Below are 23487 nucleotides of genomic sequence, written 5' to 3'. Positions count from 1 at the left end.
GGGTCTTCTGCAAGAACAGTCAGTGTTCTTAACCGCTGATCCATCTCTCCACTTTTATAAATATTTTATTTATTATTTTTTTATTTTCATTTTTTATGTATATGAGTGTATTGCTTGCATTGTAATTATACGTGTGTTGTGCAATGCCCACAGAGGTCAGAAGAGGGCACTGGATCCCCTGGAACTGCAGTTACAGATGGTTGCTAGTCGCCATGTGGTGCTGGGAACTGGTCCTCTGTAAGAGCAGCCAGTGTTCTTCACTCTGTGCCATGTCTCCAGCCCCTATTTGTGTAATAGTTCATCTTTAAAAGAAACAGCTTACTAGATAATGTTTTTGTTAAGAAACATTGTATAGTTTTAGAATTAGGAAATTAATGAGCTGTTTATAATCACAGGCTGCAAAACGAGAACTTGAACGGCAACGCCAACTTGAATGGGAACGGAATCGAAGGCAGGAACTTCTAAATCAAAGAAATAAAGAGCAGGAGGACATCGTGGTGCTGAAAGCAAAGAAAAAGACTTTGGAATTCGAATTAGAAGCTCTGGTGAGTGGTTAGCTTTAGATATGGAATGACATTTGAAGCCTTATAGTGGCACCAACTCCTATTCATTTCATTTGTTGAAGAATGATAAAAAGCACCAGCTGGAAGGAAAACTTCAAGACATCAGATGTCGATTGACCACCCAAAGGCAAGAGATTGAGAGTACCAACAAGTCCAGAGAGTTGAGAATCGCTGAGATCACCCACTTACAGCAGCAACTACAGGTAAGAGATTGTGTCTCTTAAAAGCTTTCAAGTTTCCATGTTTTTATGCATATGTTTATTGCATTTTCTTATTCAACCAAATTTCAGCATCTACAGTATATTAGGCACTGGGAGGCAAGGATGTGGCAGGTAAGTAGGATCCTTGTTGAACGTGGCTCTCAAGCGAACTGGGTGATTGCTGAACACTGTTCTGGGAGGCACCTGTAGGCCCCGAGGCAGCAGCAGCAGCAGTGAAGGGCAGACAGGAATCTTCCCTGCTGAACAGTTCTATTTGTAGAAGGAATACAAACCAAATAAGTAACATCTGTATCAGTAGAGTTTCTTTTAACAACCCCCCCCCCCACTTACTTAGGATAAGAACTATTTCAAATTCCAGACTGCTATTTTTTTTTTAACTTTAGAATATTTGCATACATATAATGAGATATCTAAGTAACCTTATGTCTTTTTAGTGCATCTGTGTTTCAACTATGACCCTTAACGTGACAATCAGGTGTGGAATTTTCCACTGTAGCGTCATGTCAATGCTCAAAAATTTTCAGATTGTAGAACCTTTTAGAGCATTTTCAGGAGTAGCTGTGTCAACTTGTATTCATGCTTTAGAGAGAGAGGGGAAGGGGAGAAAGAGTCCCATGATTCTAACTCAGCTTGTTTCTCAGGACAGACATTTCTGTGAGGGTGACATGTGAGCAAAGGCCTGAGATGACTGAATTCTGTGGATCTCTGGCAGGGCTAGCTCAAAGCAGGGGAAGAGCAGCGTCAGTATCCTGAGGCTGCCCAGGCTCTGGAAGGCCAGTTACAGCACCAGGACCACTGTGTTTGAAGCAAATGGGAGCCTGTCATCCATCAGTAGGACTTGGGCTTTACTTTAATAATTACACTAAATTAACACAATTATATATTTTAGTGGGTGTGAGAGGAACTTGTAGAGGACTAGTTGAAGACACTGTGAACTGCTGTTCAAGTTTCTGTCTTGGTTTTATGGCCAAAGCTGTTACACTATAACTCGCCTTGGTGTCACATGTTGAACTATAACATCATCCAGTGGATACAGATAGATGTTAGTAGATTATCATACGTTGTCTCACACTTCACCGTGATACTTCTTTGTTGGGCTTTTTCTCAGCATGTTGGTTTTGAGATGTGTGTATGTAGAATGACTAGGCTCCTTTTCATCACCAAGTAGAACTTCACCATGTACCCAATTTGGGATTAAAAAAAGTTCTGTTCTTTAAATTTTGTGTGTGTACATTTGTGGAGTATGCATGGGGAGGTCAGAGGACTGCTTGTGGGAGTCTGTTCTCTCCCCTACTATGTGGGTCCTGGGGATGGAACTCAGGTTGTGCTGGATAATTTAAGTTGTCAACTTGATACACCTGGGAAAAGGAACCTCCATTGCAGACTTTTGCCATCAGACTGGCCTGTGGGCATGTCTTTGAAGCACTCTCTTGGTTGCTGAGTTATGTGGGAGGGCCCAGCGTACTGTGCGTGGTGGGTTCCATGTCCCTTGGCAGGTGGTCCTGGGTTGTGTAAGAAAGCAGGCTGAGCGCAGACCTGGGGAGCAAACCAGTACAAGCCAGTATGCAGCATTTCTCAGTGATCTGTGCTTCAGCTCCTGCCTCCAGGTTCTTGCTCTGCTTAAGTTCCTGCTCTGACTTCCCTCAGTGGTAAAGTGTGACCTGAAGTGTAGGATAAAATAAACCCTTTCCTCTCCAAGTTGCTTTTGGTCAGTGTCAGTGGTTCAAAGCATTTGTACCATTTTATATTCTGACCAGCACTTTGTTAGTAATCAGTGTTTCCCATCCTTGCCAACATCTGCTGTTATTTATTTAGTTTTTGGTCTTTTTGAGACAGGGTCTCCCTATAGCTCCAGCTGGCCTAGAATGCACTATGTAGACCAGGCTGGCCTTGAACTCAACAGAGATCACCTGCCTCTGCCTCCCAAGTGCTGGGATTAAAGGTGTGCACCATCATGCCCGGGGCATCCTGCTGTTCTTTTTTTTTTTTTCTGTCTTTTTGAGACAGGGTCTCCTTGTAGCCCCAGCTGTCCTGGAGCTCACTATGTAGACCAGGCTGGCCTCGAACTCACAGTGATCCACCTGCCTCTGCCTCTGCCTCTCGAGCGCTGGGATTAAAGGCATGCACCACCACGCCCGGCTGTTATTTTTAATTCTAACATTTCTGGTGGGAATGTAGCAGAAGTTCATTATGACTTTAATTTGCATTTTCTGGCCTTCTAATGACAGTATGTGCCATTTTGTGTCTATTGGCCTGTGTCTTTTGTGTGTTTTGTTGAAGTATCTGAGCAAATCTTTATCCATTTTTATTGGATTGACAAATGATAAGTGCCTCACATTTTTTATTAACAAATGAGATACTTGCTGATAGTTGATAACGCCCCCCCACAGTTTTCACTTTTTCCTTTTTGTTTACTTGTTGTGGTGTTTGTTTGTTTGTTTGAGACAGAAGTTTTCAGTTTTAAACTTAGCACAGCTGTACCTATTTTCCACAAGGTTTTAGATGTTGTATTTCCATTTATTTCCTTTGTCATTTCTTTCACTGAGATAAGCAGACATACACTCTTTAGTTTCTAAGTATTTGGTTTTTCCACGTACTTTTTGTTTCTTTTTCATTTGTGCTATGGTCTAAGGCATATTCTGTGTGATTTTAGTCCTTTTAAATCTATTGATTCTTTGCATATGATTTGAGTGAATATCCTATGTACACTTGAAAAGAAGTGTCCTGTCTTGCATCTTAGTAGAGTGCTCTTAAGTCAAGGTAATTTACGGTAGTGGGGCTGGAGAGCAAACCCAGGGCCTATGCTTGTATCCTGGGGGAGGATTGTATGGAGCTACACCCCCAGCCCCTGTGACTACTTCTAGCCCTCACTGAGTGGAGTGAGGCAATCTCAGCTGCATTTGTGTATTTGTATATTTTCCTTCCTGATCACCAGTTGTTATTTCATGTACTTGGACATCCTGAGAGAGCCTTCATCAATTTTAGATTTGGGGATATGATCATATAATCAGTATCTGAAGTCCATTGCTAGAAATTATTTAAAATATGTACCTTTTTCAAGTATTGTGCTGGATAGCTTTAGTGTCAACTTGACACACCTGGATTGAGGGAGCCTTAATTGGGGAATTGCCTTCATTGGACTGGCCTATGGCCATGTCCATGAGGCATCTTCTTGATTGTTGAGTGATGTGGAAGGGCCTAGCCCACTGTGGGTGGTGCCACCCCTGGGCAGGTGGGACCTGTGTTGCATAAGAAAGCAGGCTGAGCAGGGGCCAGGGGAGCAAGCCAGTAAGCAGTATTCCTTTATGGCCTGTGCTCCAGCTCCTGCTTCCAGGTTCCTGCCCTGAGTTCCTACACTGGGCTCCCTGATGAACTGTGACCCAGGAGATATAAGATGAATAAACCCTTTCCTCCCCAAGTTAGTAGTGGTCAGAGTGTTTTGTCACAGCATTGAAGAAACAAACTGGGACAAGTATATTCTTCTATGTTGGAACTCCTACATGTTAACTATTGATGAGAAGTTTTATAAATATTCCCCTAAAATATTTAGGGTAAAGACCAGGTGCTTAATATGTCAAGATTGTGACTGAGTGTTGTATGATCAAACCTGTTATTATGTGTGCTTGATATGTAAAGTGTTAATTTTTTGTTCAACACGTCCTGAAAAAGTAGTGAAGTGAAACATAAAGCTGGTGACCCTGGCTTCTCTTTACATGTGTTAACTCACTTGCTTTGCACTGAGTCCTTCTTAATGATTTCACCTACTTTAGAAACCTGGGCTATACAGTTTTGTATTTATTTTTAAACTATTTTATTTATTATTTTATGTGTATGAGTGTATTGCCTGTAAGTGCAGTCCTGTTATACAGTGCCCTTGGAGATCAGAAGAGGGTGTCGGATTCCCCTGGAACTGGAGTTTTGACAGTTGTTAGTCACCATGTGGGTGCTGGGAAGCAAACCTAGGTCCTCTGCAAGAACAACCAGTGGTTTTTACTGCTAAACCATCTCTCCAGCCCCCTATTTTTATTATTTTTAATGACGTGTATTTGTGTTTCTCTGGGGTATGTGCACATGCATGTAGGTGTCCACAGAGGCCAGAGGTGTCAGATCCTCTGGAACTGGAGTTAATGTGCAGATGGTTGTGAGCCACCCAATATGGGTGCTAGGAATCCAACCCACGTCCTCTGGAAGAGCAGTAAGCACTCTTAACCTCTGGGCCATCTCTCCAACCTGGCTTAAACATTTTTTTCAAGATTTCATTTTTATTGTATGTATATGAGTCTTTTGCCTGCACACATGTATGTAAGTGCACCACATATACACCTGGTACCTTCAGAGGGCAGAAGAGAGCATTGGGTCTCCTGGAACTAGGATGGTTGTTAGCTGCCTTGTGGGTACTGGGGACTGAACCTGGGTCCTCTGTAAGAGCAGCCAGCGCTCTTAACTGCTGAGCCAGCTCTCCAGCTCTGGCTTATACATTTTAAAGTGATTTTATACAAGTGAAACAATTTCAGTGATCTCAGCCAGGATTCCTCTTGATATTTCTTTGTCTTGTTCAAGAAGTCAACTTCAGAATCAGTAAGAGAGGAGAATAAGTGAAGGAGAAACTTGGTTGGCTTTGCTTTTCAGGACAAAGATCTGATTAATGAATTTTGTTTTGTGAAAGTTTTGGGGGTGGATGATTCACATACTAAGAGGCTTCTCTGGCTTCTCTGTTAAACTAACCTCTGCACCATTCAGCCCTAGTACATAAAAGTTTATTCTGAGGCCGGGCGTGGTGGTGCACATTTTTAATCCCAGCACTTGGGAGGCAGAGGCAGGCGGATCTTTGTGAGCTCGAGAACAGCCTGGTCTACATAGTGAGTTCCAGGACAGCTGGGGCTACAGGAAGACCCTGTCTCAGACAAAAAAAAAGTTTATTCCGAAGATATCATTGTGAGTCTCAAAAAGGACTGGTTCTGAGCCTCTACTGAAAATTCTTAAGTAAGGCATTTTTGTTTTCTGAAACCAAAGTCAATACTTAGAGATCAAGGTAAAAATAAATGTCAAAGAGTCCCTATTATCCTGGAAAGTTTGCCAGTTTACTAAAATGTATAAACTGTACAAGATAATTACAACTAAACTTACTGTGCTTGGCAAGTTATACAGAAAACCCCAAGCACTTGCCTTATACAGTGTGGTTTTACCTTTTTTCTTATGTTAGCTATAAACAATTTCATGAGCTTGTTTAAAATTTTACTTTGTGTAGTGGAAAAACATGAGTGTCAGCTAGGATTCTAGTTGTGACAAATTTCTTTTTGAGTTTTGTATCCAACTTCAGGTATACAGTAGACCCAAGTTCAGTCTAGTAAGTATGAAAGCTCAGAACAGAATAGTGGGGTGATTCCTGCTGAGTTATCCCGAGGGCAACAAGGTTACAGCATTTGTATTTGATCTCTATGCAATAAAGAAATCTTTATATCCATATTCTTTACAGAGTCCTACTTGAAATGCAGTTTTTAAATAAATAATTTATTGAGAATTTCATACATACGTATAACGTGTTTTGATCAAATCCATGCCCACTCCCTCCCCTCCAACTCCCCCCGTATCTCCCCATCACTTTTTTGATAACTTCATGTACTCTTTCTTCTTTGATTTTTTTTTTTTTACCCCCATCAGGCTTTTGGCTACTCTAACATTCCTCCCCTCTGAAGAGGTAACCCTAAAAGCTTTTAAGGATTAGATAAAAGCTCCCAAATATTTTTGACATTTTTGGCCTTTGGACATTGCTGGATGTTGCTAAGAGGCCCAAGGACATTGTGAGTTTTAGCCAAGAAACTGGCTACTTTTCTTTGGGGTCTTTTTACCCTAACTGCCTAGCAAATTCCTACCTCCTTATCACATCATCCTCTGAAGAGGTAACCCAAATTGCCAATAGGGAATCGGGACACACACTGCTCTGGCTTGAAATGCACTTTTAAAAAGCTTATAAACACCCAGTAAGTCAACAAAAATGTAACCAGTATCAAGGGAACTATAATTGTCATAGCTTTACTTCAGTGAAAAGCATTTGGCAGTTAGTTCCTTGGCAAGAACATATAGGCCCACCCTGACTAGGTATTAAATGCGTACAAGACATAGGATGAGATTGGGAGTGTCTGAAGGATGAGAAGGCTGAGGTAAACCTAGCTGCTGTCGAGTGTGGACATGGCTGCATTTCTTGTCATTCACTATTGTTCTTCCTGTCTCCTAGGAATCTCAGCAAATGCTTGGAAGACTTATTCCGGAAAAACAAATTCTCAATGACCAATTAAAACAAGTTCAGCAGAACAGTTTGCATAGTAGGTGTTTTATTTTTGAAGTTGGCTTTTTTTCCCTTTGGTGTTAAGATTGAACCTAAGGCTTTGCAGCATGCTAAGCATTTATGTTATCACTGCACTGCACTCCTCAGCCCCCCCTCAACTCTTTTCTTTATTACCAGCAAGAATTTCCTTAAATGGCATGAAAGTTTAAGCCTTTTCCTGACTGCCAGTTAAAGTTGTTCCTCTCTTGAAATGTTTTTTGAAATAGGAGATTCTCTTCTTACCCTCAAAAGAGCCTTAGAAGCAAAAGAACTGGCTCGGCAGCAGCTTCGAGACCAACTGGATGAGGTGGAGAAGGAGACCAGGTCAAAGCTGCAGGAGATCGACATTTTCAATAACCAGCTGAAGGTAACCATTTGTGCTCTGTGCATCCTTGACCTGTCATGCTCCCACTCACCACTTGATTAGTCCATACTGAATCCTAGGCAGAAAAATTTGTTGTGCTGGTTTCCAGCCATGGTGAAGGCCTCCTCACTTACAGATGGGTGCTATGCTATCCCAGGTGCACGTCTCTCCTTAAATATAAAAATGATCTTGGTATCTGTAAATTAGGGCTATGTGATTGGCCCCAGCCGGACATTATATTGTTACACATTTCTCTCCTTTTGCCTTTTGATATTTATAACCATATCAAGTTGAATTCTAAGAGCTAGGCCCCCAAAGCTTCCTCTTTCTTGTGTTTTTTGAAGATTACTCAGAGATATTCTTTTCCATTTTAAAACTAAATTTTTCTGCTGCCTCTTATCTTCAATCGTGTGCTTAACTGTAGATCTCTACTTCATCACCTTTCATCTCTGTGTTTTAGCTGTATTGTTTAGTGGGGTCTTTGCTTCCTGTGGCACAGTTGGTATCTGATGTTGTCACATTACATGGTAACACTCAATAAGATGCTACACACAGCCCTGAGGAGCAAAAACCAGTCAGGACCATTCAGTAGCTTTCTGATCCAGTGTTTTTCATTTGATGTCACAAATTTATCATCTTAAAAATGTTAACCATTAAAATAAAACCAGGGTAGAAATAACTCATTTCTTTTTTTTATTATTTTTATTTTATATGTATGTGTGTATTGCCTACACATAGGTAAGTGCACCTGTGTCGTGCAATGCCGTGGAGGTCAGAAGAGGGCTTCAGATTACCCTGGAACTGGAGTTAAGGACAGTTTGTAGCTGCCATGTGGGTCCTGGGATTCGAACCTGGGTCTTCAGTAAGAACAGCCAGTGTTCTTAATCGCTGAGCCATCTCTCCAGCCCCAATAACTCATTTCTTATAAATAATAATTGTATTATTTTGGATTTATGTAGATTTTAGAGTTTTGTCAGTTCTTATCAGATTAAAAATTCCACTGTCCCCCCAAAAATACTTGTTTTACTTTTCTACCTTAAAATTTCTTATACTCCATTATGGCCAATTAAGCTTCTGATACTAAGAAATAAATCTTCTTTATTACTTTTTTTTAATACCAAAGCAGATTTGAGATCTTTCATTGACCTCTGGATTAAGAGTCTCTGACAGATTGTCTAGACATCAGGGTTTAAAGTATTTGTGCTGTTCTTTTAGAGTATTAAGTACTGAACTAGTCTTACTCATACAGTTCCAGGAATTGCTCTTAGGGAAAATATTATTTAGCCCACTTATTAGTGTTTTCTTCATTTCTTGTTTACATTGTGCCAGTCTTCTGTGTTTGAGCATATGTAATGATGTGTGCTGTTCCAGTATTGGAGAATCACTTGAGAGTTTTGTCTCTTTTTTTTTTTTTTTTTTTTTTTTTGAGACAGGGTCTCCCTGTAGCTCCAGCTGACCTGGAACTTGCTATGTAGACCATGCTGGCCTTGAACTCACAGAGATCCACCTGCCTGTGCCACCCGAGTGCTGGGATTAAAGGTGCGCAAGGTGTGGGCCACCATACCCGTCGAGTTCTGTCTCTTAAGTGCAATCAAAATGCTCCTGTTAGCTCTCTTACTGTTTAAAGCAAAAAGAATATGTTGTTACCATTTTACAGTGGTTTTTAATAGTCTCTTGGAAATGAACTGTTAAGTATTCAGCTCTCTTCTCCAGGCAGGAACATAGATTTTTGCCTTAATGTTGATTCCTTTTTAGAAGAATTGGCTTTTAAGGCAAGATTCGGATATTAAGAGATGATGCTTGAGGCAGAGACTTGATTAATGCCTAGAAAGTTTACAAATTAAATGACATTTGCAGTCATTGCTGTTGCTGTGCCCATTACTAAAACGAACACCCTTCACATGGGGTTGAGTCTCTCTCATGACTAATGACTGTTTAGCTGACTAATGCCACCTGCAGTATCAGAACACTTATACAAAGGCTGACTTCAACCCCCCTTTTTCTTTTTTTTTCCTTTTTTTCTTTTTTTGGTCTTTTTGAGACAGGGTCTCCCTGTGCTCCAGCTGTCCTGGAACTCACTATGTAGACCAGGCTGGCCTTAAACTCACAGAGATCCGCCTGCCTCTACCTCCCGAGTGCTGGGATTAAAGGCGTGCGCCACCACGCCCGGCTTCAACCCCCTTTTTAAAATGGTCCTTTTCCCAGATGTGCTTATTTTTAAATTATAGCATTTCTTTCTGTCTTTTGACTTCTTATTTTAGCTTATTACTAATTTTAAACTTAATATGATAAATAGAAAACTACAAACCAAACATCCATTTGTAGGATTTAGTGACTATGATATATTGATTGTCTTATGGTTTATTACTTCTAGAATTCCTCTGAAACCTGTCAAAACCAAAACAGAACAGTTGTTGAAGAGTCAAAAGATTTGTAATTTTGATGAGATAGCACAGAGGCTGAGTTAACATTTAGTTTTTTAATAATCTCCTGTCTATTTTTCTTTGTTTCAGCCACACAGGAAAATGCAAAGGAGTATTTTTTCTGACTTTAGAGCATGTATTCATTAGCAAGCATAATTTCTTATATGAGCTAGACCAGAAAGAGCCTGCAGCCTAGCCCTTAGAATTTCTGTGACATGGAGAATTTCTGTGATGTGTGGTGGTGCTGCACGCCTTTTATCCCAGCACTCAGGAGGCAGAGGCAGAGGCAGAGGTAGGTGGATCTCTGAGTTCGAGGCTAGCCTGTCTACATAGTGAGTTCCAGGCCAGCTGGGACTGCAGGGAGACCCTGTCTCAAAAAGACAGAAAAAAAAAAAAAATCTGTGATATCCCCCTTGATAAAGCATGGGAGCATCAGCACAAACTTTAAAGATTTACTTCTGTCTGGGCATTCACATCTAGCCTGATGCTGTGCATCTGCTGTGCTCTAAACCTTCCTTTCTCAAAAGGAAACCAGGATGCAGAGTATAGACAAGACGTTATGGTTTACAGTTGTATCTCGTGTTCATTCACATAGAAAAGAATGCAGTGTACTCTATAGGCTACCACAAAGTTGAAAATTAGTTGCCTAGGATGCTAAATCTGTATGCACGTGAAGATGACTAACATCTAGCAAGAAACAATTCTCCCCTAAAACAACAACAAAGTGCTACTTGCAATTGGTCACTTACTTACCTGGATGCATTTAATTTCATAGAATCCTATAAGGAATAATCAAGTGTGCACAGTTGAGAACTGTAAACATACTTAGTTTTGTGACCGAAAGTTTAGAGACTGAGGGTGTTTATCATTTTTTCCCTTTTTACAAACCAAACAGCAAACAAACACAATCTGATTATACCTTCTTTTAGACCCATTCTCATGAGGGCGTCTCTCTTCCCTGCCTGATGATGCACTTTCTCGGCTTTATTTAAAGAGGAAGAAAATGTACTGTTGTAGGCACATTAGCAAGCTGCAGTTTCCTACTGACATCAGCATATTGAAAGTATAAAGCATACTTAGAATTACAATACAGTGATGACTAATTAACAGAAGATTGCAAACCTTTGACTGCTGTGGTTACTTTTGGTGCTTAGAAATCTAGGGATCCTTTCCTTTTAGAAAAGACAATTTTCCATGCACTTAAACAGATACTTTATTAGTATGATATTTATATATTCCCAGAACAGTCCCACATGGAGCTGGGAGTATTGCCCAGTGGTAGCATGCTTGTCTAGCATGAACAACGCTGTTGTCCAGTCTTTTATCCCCACACACACTAAAAGGTCCCAAGATGGGTCTTACTTTCATATCAACACTAAGCCAAGAATAACTTAGAAATGGAAATGAGAATCTTACCATAATGATTAAACTTTGCTTTTGTTTTTTGAAAGAGTGAGTAAAAAAAGGGAAGAGTGAGGGAAAAGGCAGTGAGTGCCCTAAGATACTGAAACCCTGAGTCAGAAATTCTCCACTGACAGATGCAAAATTGAAAGTTCAAAAGATTTGCTTTATTTGACTATAAAATTTAGCTTCTGAATGATCAGATAGATGAACCAGCCAGGACCAGGTTTCCTTAGTGACTACCGCCAGCTTGAACTAGTAGTTACAGCAGTCTTAATTTATTAGACCAAATATATTTACCATAAATTTCTTCTTATGACTATATCATATACAACAAACATCTCAAATTCATGCTTTTGAAACATCAGTTTACAAGCCTTTAATTCCAGCAATTGGGAGGCAGAGGCAGGTAGATCTCTGTGAATGTGAAGTCATCGTGATCCACATAGTGAGTTCCAGGCCAGCTAGGGTTACATAGTGAGACCGTGTTTCAGAAAAACAAAAACCACACACACACACCAAAAACCCTACATCAACCTAGAATTACTGATTATCTATAACTTCCTTGTTACACCTCAGTTTGCAAGAAATTAATTAACTTTTTTGGACAAGCCATGTGCATAAAGGGCACACAGAAACATGGTTACAATTATTGGTATTTTTTTTTAACATATGGTGCTTAGAGATACAAAATTACAGTTCTAACAGGTATCAAATGACATTACAATGAAGAGTTTGTGGGCAACAACATTGGACTCTACCTTGCCCTCAGCAATGTTAGTAATTACTAGGAAAGTTTTCCTTGGCACTGGCAATCTAATGTTCTAGTTTCAGTATCTTAACCCCAGCGCTGAGCAGAAACATAAAATGTGGCTTATAGCTTGCAAGGCTTCACTGTGTGCCACATGCAGAGAATCTTAACACTCAAAGAGGTGAGGTTTATGTTTCCTGTTGGGAAGTTGAATCCTTGTTGGTTTGTCAGTTGCTCTGTGTGCTGGACTGTCCTAACATGAATGGCCATTTACATTGGAGTGTTTCTTTCTTCTGATCAGTGACAATGGAGGAGGCAGTATGGCAGTGCCTGGCAGTTCTCCTGGGCTGCATCATCCACTTTCTAAAGGTCACCATGCCCTACTCAGGCAATGGACATCTTTCCCAGACTAAGAGTGATGCACCATTTCCAGCTCTGTGCTTCAGTCTCCCTACAGATGAGTGCTTAGTGTCTGAGATACCCTTTACCAGAAGTACTCAGCCTTCTTGTGAAAGTGAATTATGAGTAGTCATGTTGATTATGGAGGATGATTGGTCTTTCCTCTTGACAAGTTGTGTTTGTGAAGGTGTAAATTCTGAATCACAAGCTGGACATGGTACTGTATATTGTTGACTTTTCTTGGTAACAAGCATTGTAGGACATTGATTGTGCCAGTATAAAAATTTGAAAGAGCACCGTTACCATGTGTGTCTGTATTTTTCCCACCATATATGAGGCAGTGTTACAGTCAAAGTATTTTGTTTAGTAGTGAAATATGAGTGTTTAGAAAAGATTAAGAATTTGCTGGGCGTGGGGGCACATGCCTTTAATCCCAGCACTTGGAAGGCAGAGGCAGGTGGATCTCAGTGAGTTCAAGGCCAGCCTGGTCTACATAGTGAGTTCCAGGACAGCTGGGGCTACAGGGAGACCCTGTTTCAAAAAGACCAAAAAAAAAAAAAAAGAAAGAAAAAAAGAGAGAAAGAAAGAAAAGAAAAAAGATTAAGAAGTATATTCTGTAAGATGCTTAGGAAATTGGGCTTCTTCCATTGGATGCAGAATCTGATAGAGATACAGAAGTCTGTAGTGACACCTGTCCTGAAGATCACTGATGAGCTGAAGGGTATTGAAATTAGCACGGCCCTTGGTACATAAGGTTTGCTTAGTGGAGGTGTTTGTTCTCTTGATTTCAGACACTTGCTTTCATGGCCGGTTCATTCATTATGAAGGCAGCGAAAGGCAAAGTGTTTAGCAACAGGGGGAGAAAAGAAAAGAGCTGGAGAAAGAACATAGGACAGAATGAAAAGTCAGGAAAAGATGCCTGCAAAGGGGACACTGAAGAACAGAAAAGACCTGGAGAGACAGTGGGGAAGCAGCGTGCCCTTCCTCAGTAGAGTGCTCTGGGCAGATTCAGGGTTCATATCTGACTTTGTTCAACATCAAATTTTATTTTTATTCCTGTGGTCCTTTGGAAAAGGCCTCTTCTGCCTTTTCCTGTAAGTGGTTACTTGTGATTGTGGATACTTCATCCTGAAGCTGTGGGTTAGAATGCTTCCCAGATTCAAAGTTGTTAATGGATGTTATACACCAGATTTAAAAAGAAATTAATTTTTTTTTTTTTTAATTTTTGAAACAGGGTTTCCCTGTAGCCCCAGCTGGCCTGAAACTCATGGAGATCCGCCTGCTTCTACCTCCTGAGTGCTGGGATGAAAGGTGTGCTCCACCACGCCTTGCTTATACATTAGATTTTATGTCCTCCCAATAGGCAAGTTTGGTTGGTTGAGTTTTTTAGGAAAAATGTTGGCTTTTTCTATTTAATGTTGAAAAAATTATTTAGTAAAAGGTTGTTAGAGAAAGAGGAAGAAACAGATGTGAATCTTTTGAAAAGTTATTTTTCCCTCTCATTTTATCCTCACTTATCCAAATATCTTTGTCCTTTGCAGTGACGTACTTACTATAACAGCATTTTAGTTTATGTATAAAACTGAGACATCTGGAGGAAATTCAGGTTTTCAGGACAGATTAGAGTCAGTTTTCTCTCTCTGGGATACCAGAGCTCTTACCCAAGCTTCCTGTTAGAAGATTTCTAGTGCTTCTCTCCACCTGCACCGCCTTGTCGTGGTCTCCTAGGCCCTGCCCACAGTCACTGTCACCGAGTGTGGGGAATGGCACCTGCTGTTGCTACGTGTTGACTTCAGCATTAGAAGTAGTACTTGAACATGGTTTTAAACAATATAGACCTTTTCAGAATTTAAATAACAAATCACTGTTTCTTTTTCTTTGTGCTCTTTCTACTTTAGTGCACATAGTGAGTAAACTTTATAAAAATTATAATTTGAAGCTAAATGGAATGTCTGATTTTCTTGATTTTGCCTGCATTTTTATGTCTTGAAATAGTTCCTTTTTTAGATTTGTCCATTCAGATAGACGTTCCTATATCTTCTGGGTGTGTTAACTAGCTTTCTTTTTCATTTGTTTGTTTTACCACTTAATTGGGAGATTTATTGTGTCTTAAAAAAAGAGTCCCAGTACAATGGCCCAGAGGTAAAGGCACTTGGTACCAAGCCTGTTGACCTTAGTTTGATCCCTGGAACCCACATGGTGGAAGGAGAGAAGAAACTCCGCAGATTGTCCTCTGACCTGCACACGTGGGGGCATGCACACATACACATGTGCTTACTAACAAATTAAATAAATAAATGTAAAATCAAACAAAAAACCCCAGAAAAAAACAAGTACCTGAAAATTTCTGTCTTTATACCTAGATCCATTTTCTGAAGGTTAATTTAATATTAATAAAACTTTTCAGACTGAGACAACCTAAGACAAAAACAAAATGCAAAAATAGTCCTGTAAAGCTAAATATCCACATTAGGAAATGTTGGTCGCTTTTTATAGGTCTCTGTTGCCATATCAGTTTTTTTCCCTTCACAGGCATTCATGCAAAGTAATCTTTCTGGAAAAGAATTCTGTACACATTATTTAGGTGGATATTTCAAGTAATAATGCAACACATAATGAACTATTTTTGAGTGTCTTTAAGACCAAGTGAAGAGGAAGCAGTCATAGTAATTAGTCAGGTGTTTCTATGTCCCTTGGCACAGCCATTTTCAGTTCAACTTGAGAGTGAGCCCTATTTCTCAATGGAAAAATAATGGAGTTTTCCTGGGTATTCAGTTTGTCAAACATACTGGTTTTGAATTACTTTATATGTCATGGATAGCCAAACATGTTTTATGGCTCAAAAATCTTATTCGTTTGGGGAAATGATTTTTCCCACTTTGGCCTGGGGAAGAAAATTAAAAGGAAAATTATTTTTATTTTATCCTAACTAAGAAAGGATAAACCTTTGCCAGTATTTTTAATTGTTACTATGGTTTGTAATCTGTGTCTGGTCAAAGACTGAGACACTGATGAATGCTTTGAACTTTCTCTGCCCGAAGAATGCCGTGCATCCCAAGTTTGCGTTCAGTTTGACAGTTCACAGGGCCTAAGCTTCTTCATGAACTCTGATGAAGAAACAGAGTTTTGTTTTTTTTTTGAGCCAGGGTCTCACCAGCCAGATTCCTGGCTAGCCTGGAACTACTCACTATATAGACCACCCTGTCTTAGAACTCATAGAAATCTACCCACTTTTGCTTCCCAAGTTCTGGGCTTGCCCAGCAGTTCCTTAATTCTTATTTAAAGTTAATTTTAGAGAGAGCTACAAGTGACATACTGACTTTTGATGCTTTGTAATTTCTTTTTTACCCTTGTCCTAGCAGAGAACTGTGACAAGGTACAGGTACATATCACAGATTTTGCAGGGGCTCTTTAATCTGGTTGTCTACTAGGAAAAGTTGATACATTTAGTACTTAAATCAACAACTTAAGGACTCCATATTTGTCACTTTGGACCCCACCCCCAAGAAAGAATGAAGAGGGGACTTTTAAATAACTGAAATTGACTTGACTCTCTTTAGCAGTGTTACGCCTTTAATCCCAGCACTTGGGAGGTAGAGGCAGGTGGATTTCTGTGAGTTCAAGGCCACCCTGGTCTACATAGTGAGTTCCAGGACAACTGGGGCTACAGGGAGACCCTGTATCAAAAAGACCAAAGAAAAAAAAGAACGAGAGAAAAGCGTAGCCATCTGCCTCTGTGTGAAAAGACTCCGAGTTCCACATGGGCTTTGTTATGGCCCAGGAAAGAAAGCCATTTACTAGCTTTCTGTACATACTCCAGATATTTGAACAAGTTTATCATTGTAGAATTAAGAATGTTCTACTTTTATTATTTCATGGTATCTGAAACCCCCAAATCCAAAGGAAAAGGAAGACCAGAATGCTGGGCACCCCTCTAAGGTCACCCATCCACTGCTGTGTCTCAGCAGTGTTTGGCTTAGATGAACAGTAGGAATTCTTCCAGTCTGGATCATAAGCTGCCAGAGCCTTCTGGTACTTTCTTTGACGTCTGTTATTTCATGGCTCCTGTACACTCCATTTTCTTGGAGGTACTTGAGGTTGCATTTCATTTAGATAGTTCCAAAGATAGGTTCCGCTTTCCTGTAATGCTGTCATCCTCAAAAAGAAGGTGTTCCTAAACTTAGGATGTAGTTGATACATTTAACAGTTGTTTTTGAAACTGTTCCATTCGTATGCCCCCCCCAAATGCGCTTTAAATTCACTTCTTGTTGCTTTGTCATTTGTAACACTAACAAATTCTTATTTATTTCCATCTGTCTTAACTGATTTGCTAATTAATGTGCTTCCAGTCTAAATATGGTTACTTGAATTGAGTATAGAAAAGAAATGTGTGTAATTCTTTGGAAATGTTAGATGTCTTTATTGGTGCCCGTGGTCTTTTGAGTACAGTGGGACATTATGGCCAGTGTCTCTTCTGCTTGCCCTGTACCTGTTATTAAATGTTTTGAATGCTACCTTCCTATGGATACATTTCTCCTAGATGAAATGACTTTTCATTTTAGAATATGTAATTGGGGGCTGAGAGATAGTTCAATCAGTAAAGTGCCTTCCACAGAAGCATGAGGACCTAAGTTTGATCCCCAACACCCACATGAAAAGCAAGGCATGGTGGTAGCTTGTATTTGTAATTCCCACACTGGAGAGGCAGAGACAGGCACATTCCTGAGGATCACCAGCCAGCCAGCCTAGCCTACTAGTCCCAGGGAGAGACACCGTCTCAACAAGCAAGGTGGACAGTTCCCAAGAACTTGTAACGACTCATGTGCCTGCCTGCTCGTGCATAACTCCATAGATAGATACATACATACATATGTAGATAGGTAGATGCATAGATAAATAAAATACATAATCAGTTTCCTGAGCATTGGACTACATTTTTTGGTACTCTCTTCTTAATTCCTAGGCACTGCAGAAAACAGGGAGAAAAACTGTGCTTTGATGATGACATTTTTAAATAGAATGCAATGTAAATCTTTCCATGACTCATATACCCTTTCCTAAGGTCTCTGTATTGGGCTAATGGTAGATTAAACAATCCCTGACTGTGTGTGCTAACTTTGGAGGCCTGGCCCCTTCCTTAGTATACACAGATTGCTTAGTGTGGCTTAGTGTCACTTGCTCCTGTCCTCTTTTTGTGTAGTAATGCTTAACTTTAACCAAGAATACTTGAATTGCCCTATTCTGCTTATCTTTGAAATATAGGCTCTAAATTATTTTTTAATGTTACTTATTTTTATTTTATGTGTATGGATGTTATGCTTGCATGTAAATGCACCCATATCATGTAGTGCCCTTGAAGATCAAAAGAGGGCATTGGATTCCCATTACTGGAGTTAACGGGTAGTTGTTAGCTCCCATGTGGGTGCTGGGAATTGAACCTGGGTCCTCTGTAAGAGCAGCCAGTGCTCTTAACTGCTGAGCCATCCCTCCAGCCCCTACGCTCTAAATTATTAACCAGATTTTTTGTTCGTATTACTCAATATTACTATTTTTTATTACAAACTAGAAGAAAACTGATGTGGCTGAATTTTTTACACATCATTGTTAGGTTCTAACCTGAAGTGTGCCAGGGAAGATAATGAAAAATGGAATTCTTTACCTCAAGAGTTTTCCCTTGTCCATCATAACTTTAGACAGAGTGAAGCTTCATCATTGCTTCCCAGTCTTCATTCTTGGCCATTTCTCTCCCCTCCTAGGTAAGCTCCTGTCCCAGGAAATCTTCCTGACTTAGCAGTCCCATACTTGGTGCTGCTTAGGGAATGGCCCACCAATCTGCACCTTGCACAGCTGTCTCTTAACGATTGTCCTGTCTGATCTGTCCCACCGAAGTTCCTTCCTTCCTGTCTCCAGTACCTCCCTCCCTCCACCACTCATTCTCCAGTTAGTTGTTGCATCTTATTATTGCCTGTTAGAGCTTTTCTTTCTATTATTTTATGTGTATGAGTGTTCTGTTTGCATGTATGTAATTGCACCTGTGTCATGCAATGCCCACAGAAGTCAGAAGAGGGCATCAGATCCCCTGAAACTAGAGTTACAGACGGTTGTTAACTGCCATGTGGGTGCTAGGATTTGAGCCCGAGTCATCTGCAAAAGTGCTCTCTTAACTGCTGGTCGTCTCCAGTCCTGCCTGTTAGAACTTTTCAAAGTCACCCACAGTTAGCAAAACTCTTGTGTACTTATTCCAACTTTATCCTAATAACAGTCTAACTAGAAGGAAAAGGTTATTCTAACTTGTTCTAGAAACTTCTTAAGGTAGTAAGTGCTTTTTAACACTTAACCTCTTATAAACATTCTCTCTGTTGTTCAAGAATGAACCTAGAGCCAGGAATTTAGTGGGCAAGTGACAAGATAAGGTAGACCTTAATCCCTGAATCTCACCATATAGGCAGACTAGGTCTAATTAGTCAAACCAAGTAATCAACTGGAAATGTTAACCAGCCTCTACTGGCACATTGATTCATGGGTATATTGTTAGCCAGGTCAAAGAAGTTTTGGTGTCTGAATCTGTTGGAGATCATTTGAATCCTGTGAAATCAGGGTTATTACTACCCTCAAAAGGTTCCTCCTCTTCCTTCCCTCTCCTCGTCCCTCTCCTCTCCAGATAGGGATTGAACCCAGGGCCTCATGCATGCTAGGCAAATACTGTAGCACTGAACCACTTTCCCAGCCCAAACAGGTGTTTTCTTGTTTTTCATACTTCAATGTAGTTATATTTTTGATTTAAGTATTTTGGCACAAAATTCATTTAGTTTTCAGTAGTCTGATAAGCAAATTGTGGTTATTTCTTGAGATTGGTAGTAAATGAGGAAATCAGACCCCAGGGGGTCAGTATCAAATTGTAAGTTTTAAAATTTTTCTTTTTTTAATTAGTTGCTGCTTTAGTTTAGCAGTTGCTGTCCTCATACATGGATTTAGTGAGAAAAGAGGCTCTCAAATGGTTTTGATCTGAAGAAAAATGACCCCTGGGTAGGGGAGAAAATTAAGGTCACAGAATAGAGAGCTGTCCATTTGCTCCAAAGCAATATATCATAAGAAGGAGGCACAGTTCTAATGGAAGTTTTGTATGAAATGCTGTTTGTATTTTCAAAGCTAGTGGAGTTTGGTAAGGATCCATTAACAAAAGAACTGTAAGGTTTTACTCATAAATCATCAGTATCATACAACTGGTTACATTCCAGTGTTGTTGAGCCTTTCACTGTATACTTCTACCCCCCAACCCCACCCTCAATAGGAAATTCCTTTAAAAACAAATAATAGAGGGTGGGATGTAGCTCAAGTGGTGGAACGCTTGCCTTGTGTATACAAGGTCCTGGGTTCGATCCCAGTCACCACAGGTAAATAAGTAAATATTGTGTGTTGTGGCTGGCTGGAATGTCATCTGAAGCCATCAGTCATGTCAAAATGTAATAATTTAATGTTTCCAAGTTAACATTTGTCAACCCTGAAAGTCATCTGCCCAATGCCCTGGGTTTCCCCACTGTGAAATCCTGCATGCTTGATAGATTGTTAGTAGTCATGCTCAGGTCATTCCCTAAACTGTTTTGATTATTTATAGGAACTAAGAGAAATACATAATAAACAGCAACTCCAGAAGCAAAAATCCATTGAGGCAGAACGACTGAAACAGAAAGAACAGGAGCGAAAGAGCATAGAATTAGAAAAGCAAAAAGAAGAAGCCCAAAGGTGAGTCTTTGCAGTGGAGTCTTTGCAGTCTTTACTTCTCCACTTGGTTATTATAACAGAAAAAAAAAGCCTGCCTCCTTTAATGTGTGGGGGCAAGTACAAGCACGCGGGTGTAAATCTTTGCATATATAAGAACCCCTGAAGTTTTTGGTTAGTTCCCAGAGCTCTCCTATGTAGATAAATGGAATTAGACAAGGAAATTGGGACGCTTAGTTAGCTCATTTGCATGCTAATGACCAAAATATGTTTCCAGTTCACAGACTTTTAGTGAATGGCGGTCAAAGTGCCTGGTTTGAAATCGAAGCCCCTGAGCTTCCTTACCACACAGCTTCACCAGCAGGACCAAGATTGGACCTTTCTGTCTCCTTTCTTCTTTAATGCAAGTGCAGATTAAACTCCAGTACAAAAGGCAAAGATTTGCTTAGGATACAAACACACTTCTGCCTCTTTTATTTAGATATGTGTGTTTGTTGTCTTGTATTTTTCTGTGTTCCATTCTATGGTAATTGTAAAAAATTGTTATCTTTTGGTACATCTGATTTTGTTCATGGATATATGCTATTTAAAATTCAGCTAATTTTAGAAGCCAAGAAACAAGAATGGCCAAATGTCCCAGAGAGTTGCTGTAAGTTTTAAAAGCAGGTTATTGAAATTACACTGAAAAGAAGACGACACTAGACATCTTGGGCCACATTGTTGACTGTAGGTGTTGAGTACAGTGAAGCGTCCCGGGGCTGTCAGGCCTGTTTTGTTGGAATTCATAGAGTCTCTTTGAATCTTTTTCAGGTTGGTTTGTGTTTGCTTTTATTTTTAATGCCAGTGGGGAGGACTTACAGGACTGGGTAGTCTCTCTTTTGTTTTTTTTTTTTTTCCTTTGTAGTGGAACCTGTTTCATATGTTAAGTAACAAACTCAGTCTTTTTCTTATTGTTTTTTTTTTTTGCATTTATTTGTTTGTGCATGTATGCATGTAGGCTTATGCCACTGTGTGTATGTGGAGATCAGAAGACAAATTGCAAAAGCTGGTTCTCTCCTTCCACCTCATGGGTTCTGCGGATCAAACTCAGGTCATTGGGCGTGGCAGCAAGCACCTTTACCAGCTGAGCCATCTCACTGGTACCCTCTAAGCATTATAGTTTACTGAATGCTTTTATTAGTAACACTTCTGTATGAACTGACTCTCCTACAGAGTAGAAATAAACTAAAATATGGAAAATACCATTCTACAATTAGAACATGTAATACTGACTCTATTTGTACATACTCTTATTGGATAGGTAAACAGTACCCAAAACTTCAGAAATGATTTAACTTTTGTCCTCCAATAAATATACTTTTTATGCTTTTTAAGACATTCAAAAATTATAAAATAAATACATGAAATATTTAAGAATTAAATCCTGCATTAAATTTTCATGTTCATAGAGTCCATGGTATGTATAACTTTTTTAAAGACAGTCTTGCTTGATAGCCCAGGCAGGCCTTGAACTCATGGCAGTCCACCTGCCATGACCTTCAAATGCTGAGGTTACAGGCATGCTTCACTTTGCCCAGCTTAACTTTTTGACAATAAGAAAGTGTAATTTGTTTACATTATGTTCTTAATTCTAAGAGCTGACCTTTGTGTGTTGCCCATGTCATAGCATATTGGTTCAGAGTGGAGGCTCTGGAATCCGGATCCTTAGGCTCGAATCCTGATCATAGATGGCTGCATGATATGGACAAATCATTCAATATCCATGTTTTAGCTTCCTCGTCTGTAATACGGGAATGGTGATGGGTCCAACCTACCTGGTGTCAGTGTCAAAAGTGTTAAATGTTCGGAGAGCTAATTATCTATCAGTCAATTGTTTTTGAACATTAGTTTCATTCAAATTGGTTTTTAGTTTTTTAAAGTATGTAATGAAAAAAATTCCTGGTCTCTTCCTGCAAATTGCAGTGTGACACCATTATAATTTTCATGGCCCAATTTAGTTATAATCATCTATTTATGTCAGCAACTTTGAAAATCAACCACAAATAAGTAGTTGAAGTCTTTAGGTGTGTGTGCCCATGTGGTGTCCAGTAACTAGGGAGGAATTGTAAGATATGATTGCTTGTGTGCTCACTGAAGCGGTATTTGATTTGCAGCATGTTTTGTGTTCCAATCGTCATGAAGGTCATGTTTGTCTATGTTCTGCGACTTTGTTTTTGGGGTTTCTTTTCTCATTTTTTTTGTAGTTCAATACCAGTTTGAACAATGAGATGTGCTTTTTCATAGTCTTATAACCATTTTATGAATTACATGACAGATTTTCTTTCTGTGTTTTTCTAAATGGTGTGATTTTTTTTCTTGCTCAGAGTTGGAGCCCCAAAAGGCCTGTGTCCTTGATTCCTTTGCTCTTTGTGAGGAACAATACCCCCTTGATAGCAACAGCCCGTGACTAGATGGCTTTTTGGTGAAAATGACAGCACTATTGTTGGAGTTCTTCCTTACTGTAATCAAGCATCTTTGTTGGCAGACGAGCTCAGGAGAGGGACAAGCAATGGCTAGAACACGTGCACCAGGAGGAGGAGCCTCCGCGACCAAGAAAGCCCCATGAGGAGGACAAACTGAAAAGGGAAAACAGTGTCAAAAAGAAGGAGGCTGAGGAAAAAGGCAAACCTGAAGTACAAGACAAGCTGGGTCGGCTTTTCCATCCACACCAAGAACCAGCCAAGCCAGCTGTCCAAGCACCTTGGTCTACCACAGGTATCGGGAGGAGCTGAGTTTGTGGTTGAGTGGTAGAGTGCTTGCCCAGCATATGTGAGGCCCTGGCTTCTATCGCTGTTACCTCCATATGCATACATAAAGAGCCTCTCGAGTATGTCTGTCTAATCCTGTCCAGCTTGAGTACATTAATGGCAGTAAGACCATCTGTCTCTGGACACTGAAGCTCTTCACTCCCCAGGTGTGTTTAAGTAGAAGTAGAGAAGCAGCCCTGCTCCACTGCAGCCAGGAACCTGCAGCAGATGCAAAGTGGCTTGAAGTTCCATTGTGAAAGGCTACTGGTCCACTCGTGTTACAGGTGGTGGACGTGACCCATCTTGCAGAAATCACTTACTGATTCTCTAGTTTGTTATTTTCCTCTGCAGTGTCTGAGCTGTGTGAATTGTCTTCAGTCTACACTGCATAAAGCAATGTTTGTGCATTTTGAAAAGTGTCTTTTTCACTCTTTCAATGCGTTTTGCCTCTTAAAATTTAGATAAATGGGGCTGGAGAGATGGCTCAGCAGTTAAGAGCACTGACTGCTCTTGCAGGGGACTCAGGTTCAATTCC

The 23487-nt window shown here is 40.1% G+C and overlaps 1 protein-coding gene across 3 annotated transcripts in view; it reads left to right on the top strand.

Moving 5' to 3' along the window:
- The window catches only part of Itsn1 (intersectin 1), a 200361-nt gene that overhangs the window by 91431 nt on the left and 85443 nt on the right, over positions 1-23487 (top strand). For all 3 annotated transcript variants that reach the window (XR_003849972.1, XM_008835940.2, XM_008835942.3), the window contains exons 13-18: positions 396-545; positions 626-766; positions 7020-7107; positions 7337-7476; positions 20063-20190; positions 22691-22920. Coding sequence is in view for 2 of the 3 variants with exons in the window: in XM_008835940.2 (XP_008834162.1) it covers positions 396-545; positions 626-766; positions 7020-7107; positions 7337-7476; positions 20063-20190; positions 22691-22920 (877 nt within the window). In the remaining variant the exon portion in view is untranslated. The remainder of the gene's footprint in view (positions 1-395; positions 546-625; positions 767-7019; positions 7108-7336; positions 7477-20062; positions 20191-22690; positions 22921-23487) is intronic.

This window comes from Nannospalax galili, unplaced genomic scaffold (assembly GCF_000622305.1).
Source record: "Nannospalax galili isolate Female #2095 unplaced genomic scaffold, S.galili_v1.0 scaffold136, whole genome shotgun sequence".
NCBI lineage: Eukaryota > Metazoa > Chordata > Mammalia > Rodentia > Spalacidae > Nannospalax > Nannospalax galili.
This window is presented reverse-complemented; position numbering and strand designations above follow the sequence as displayed.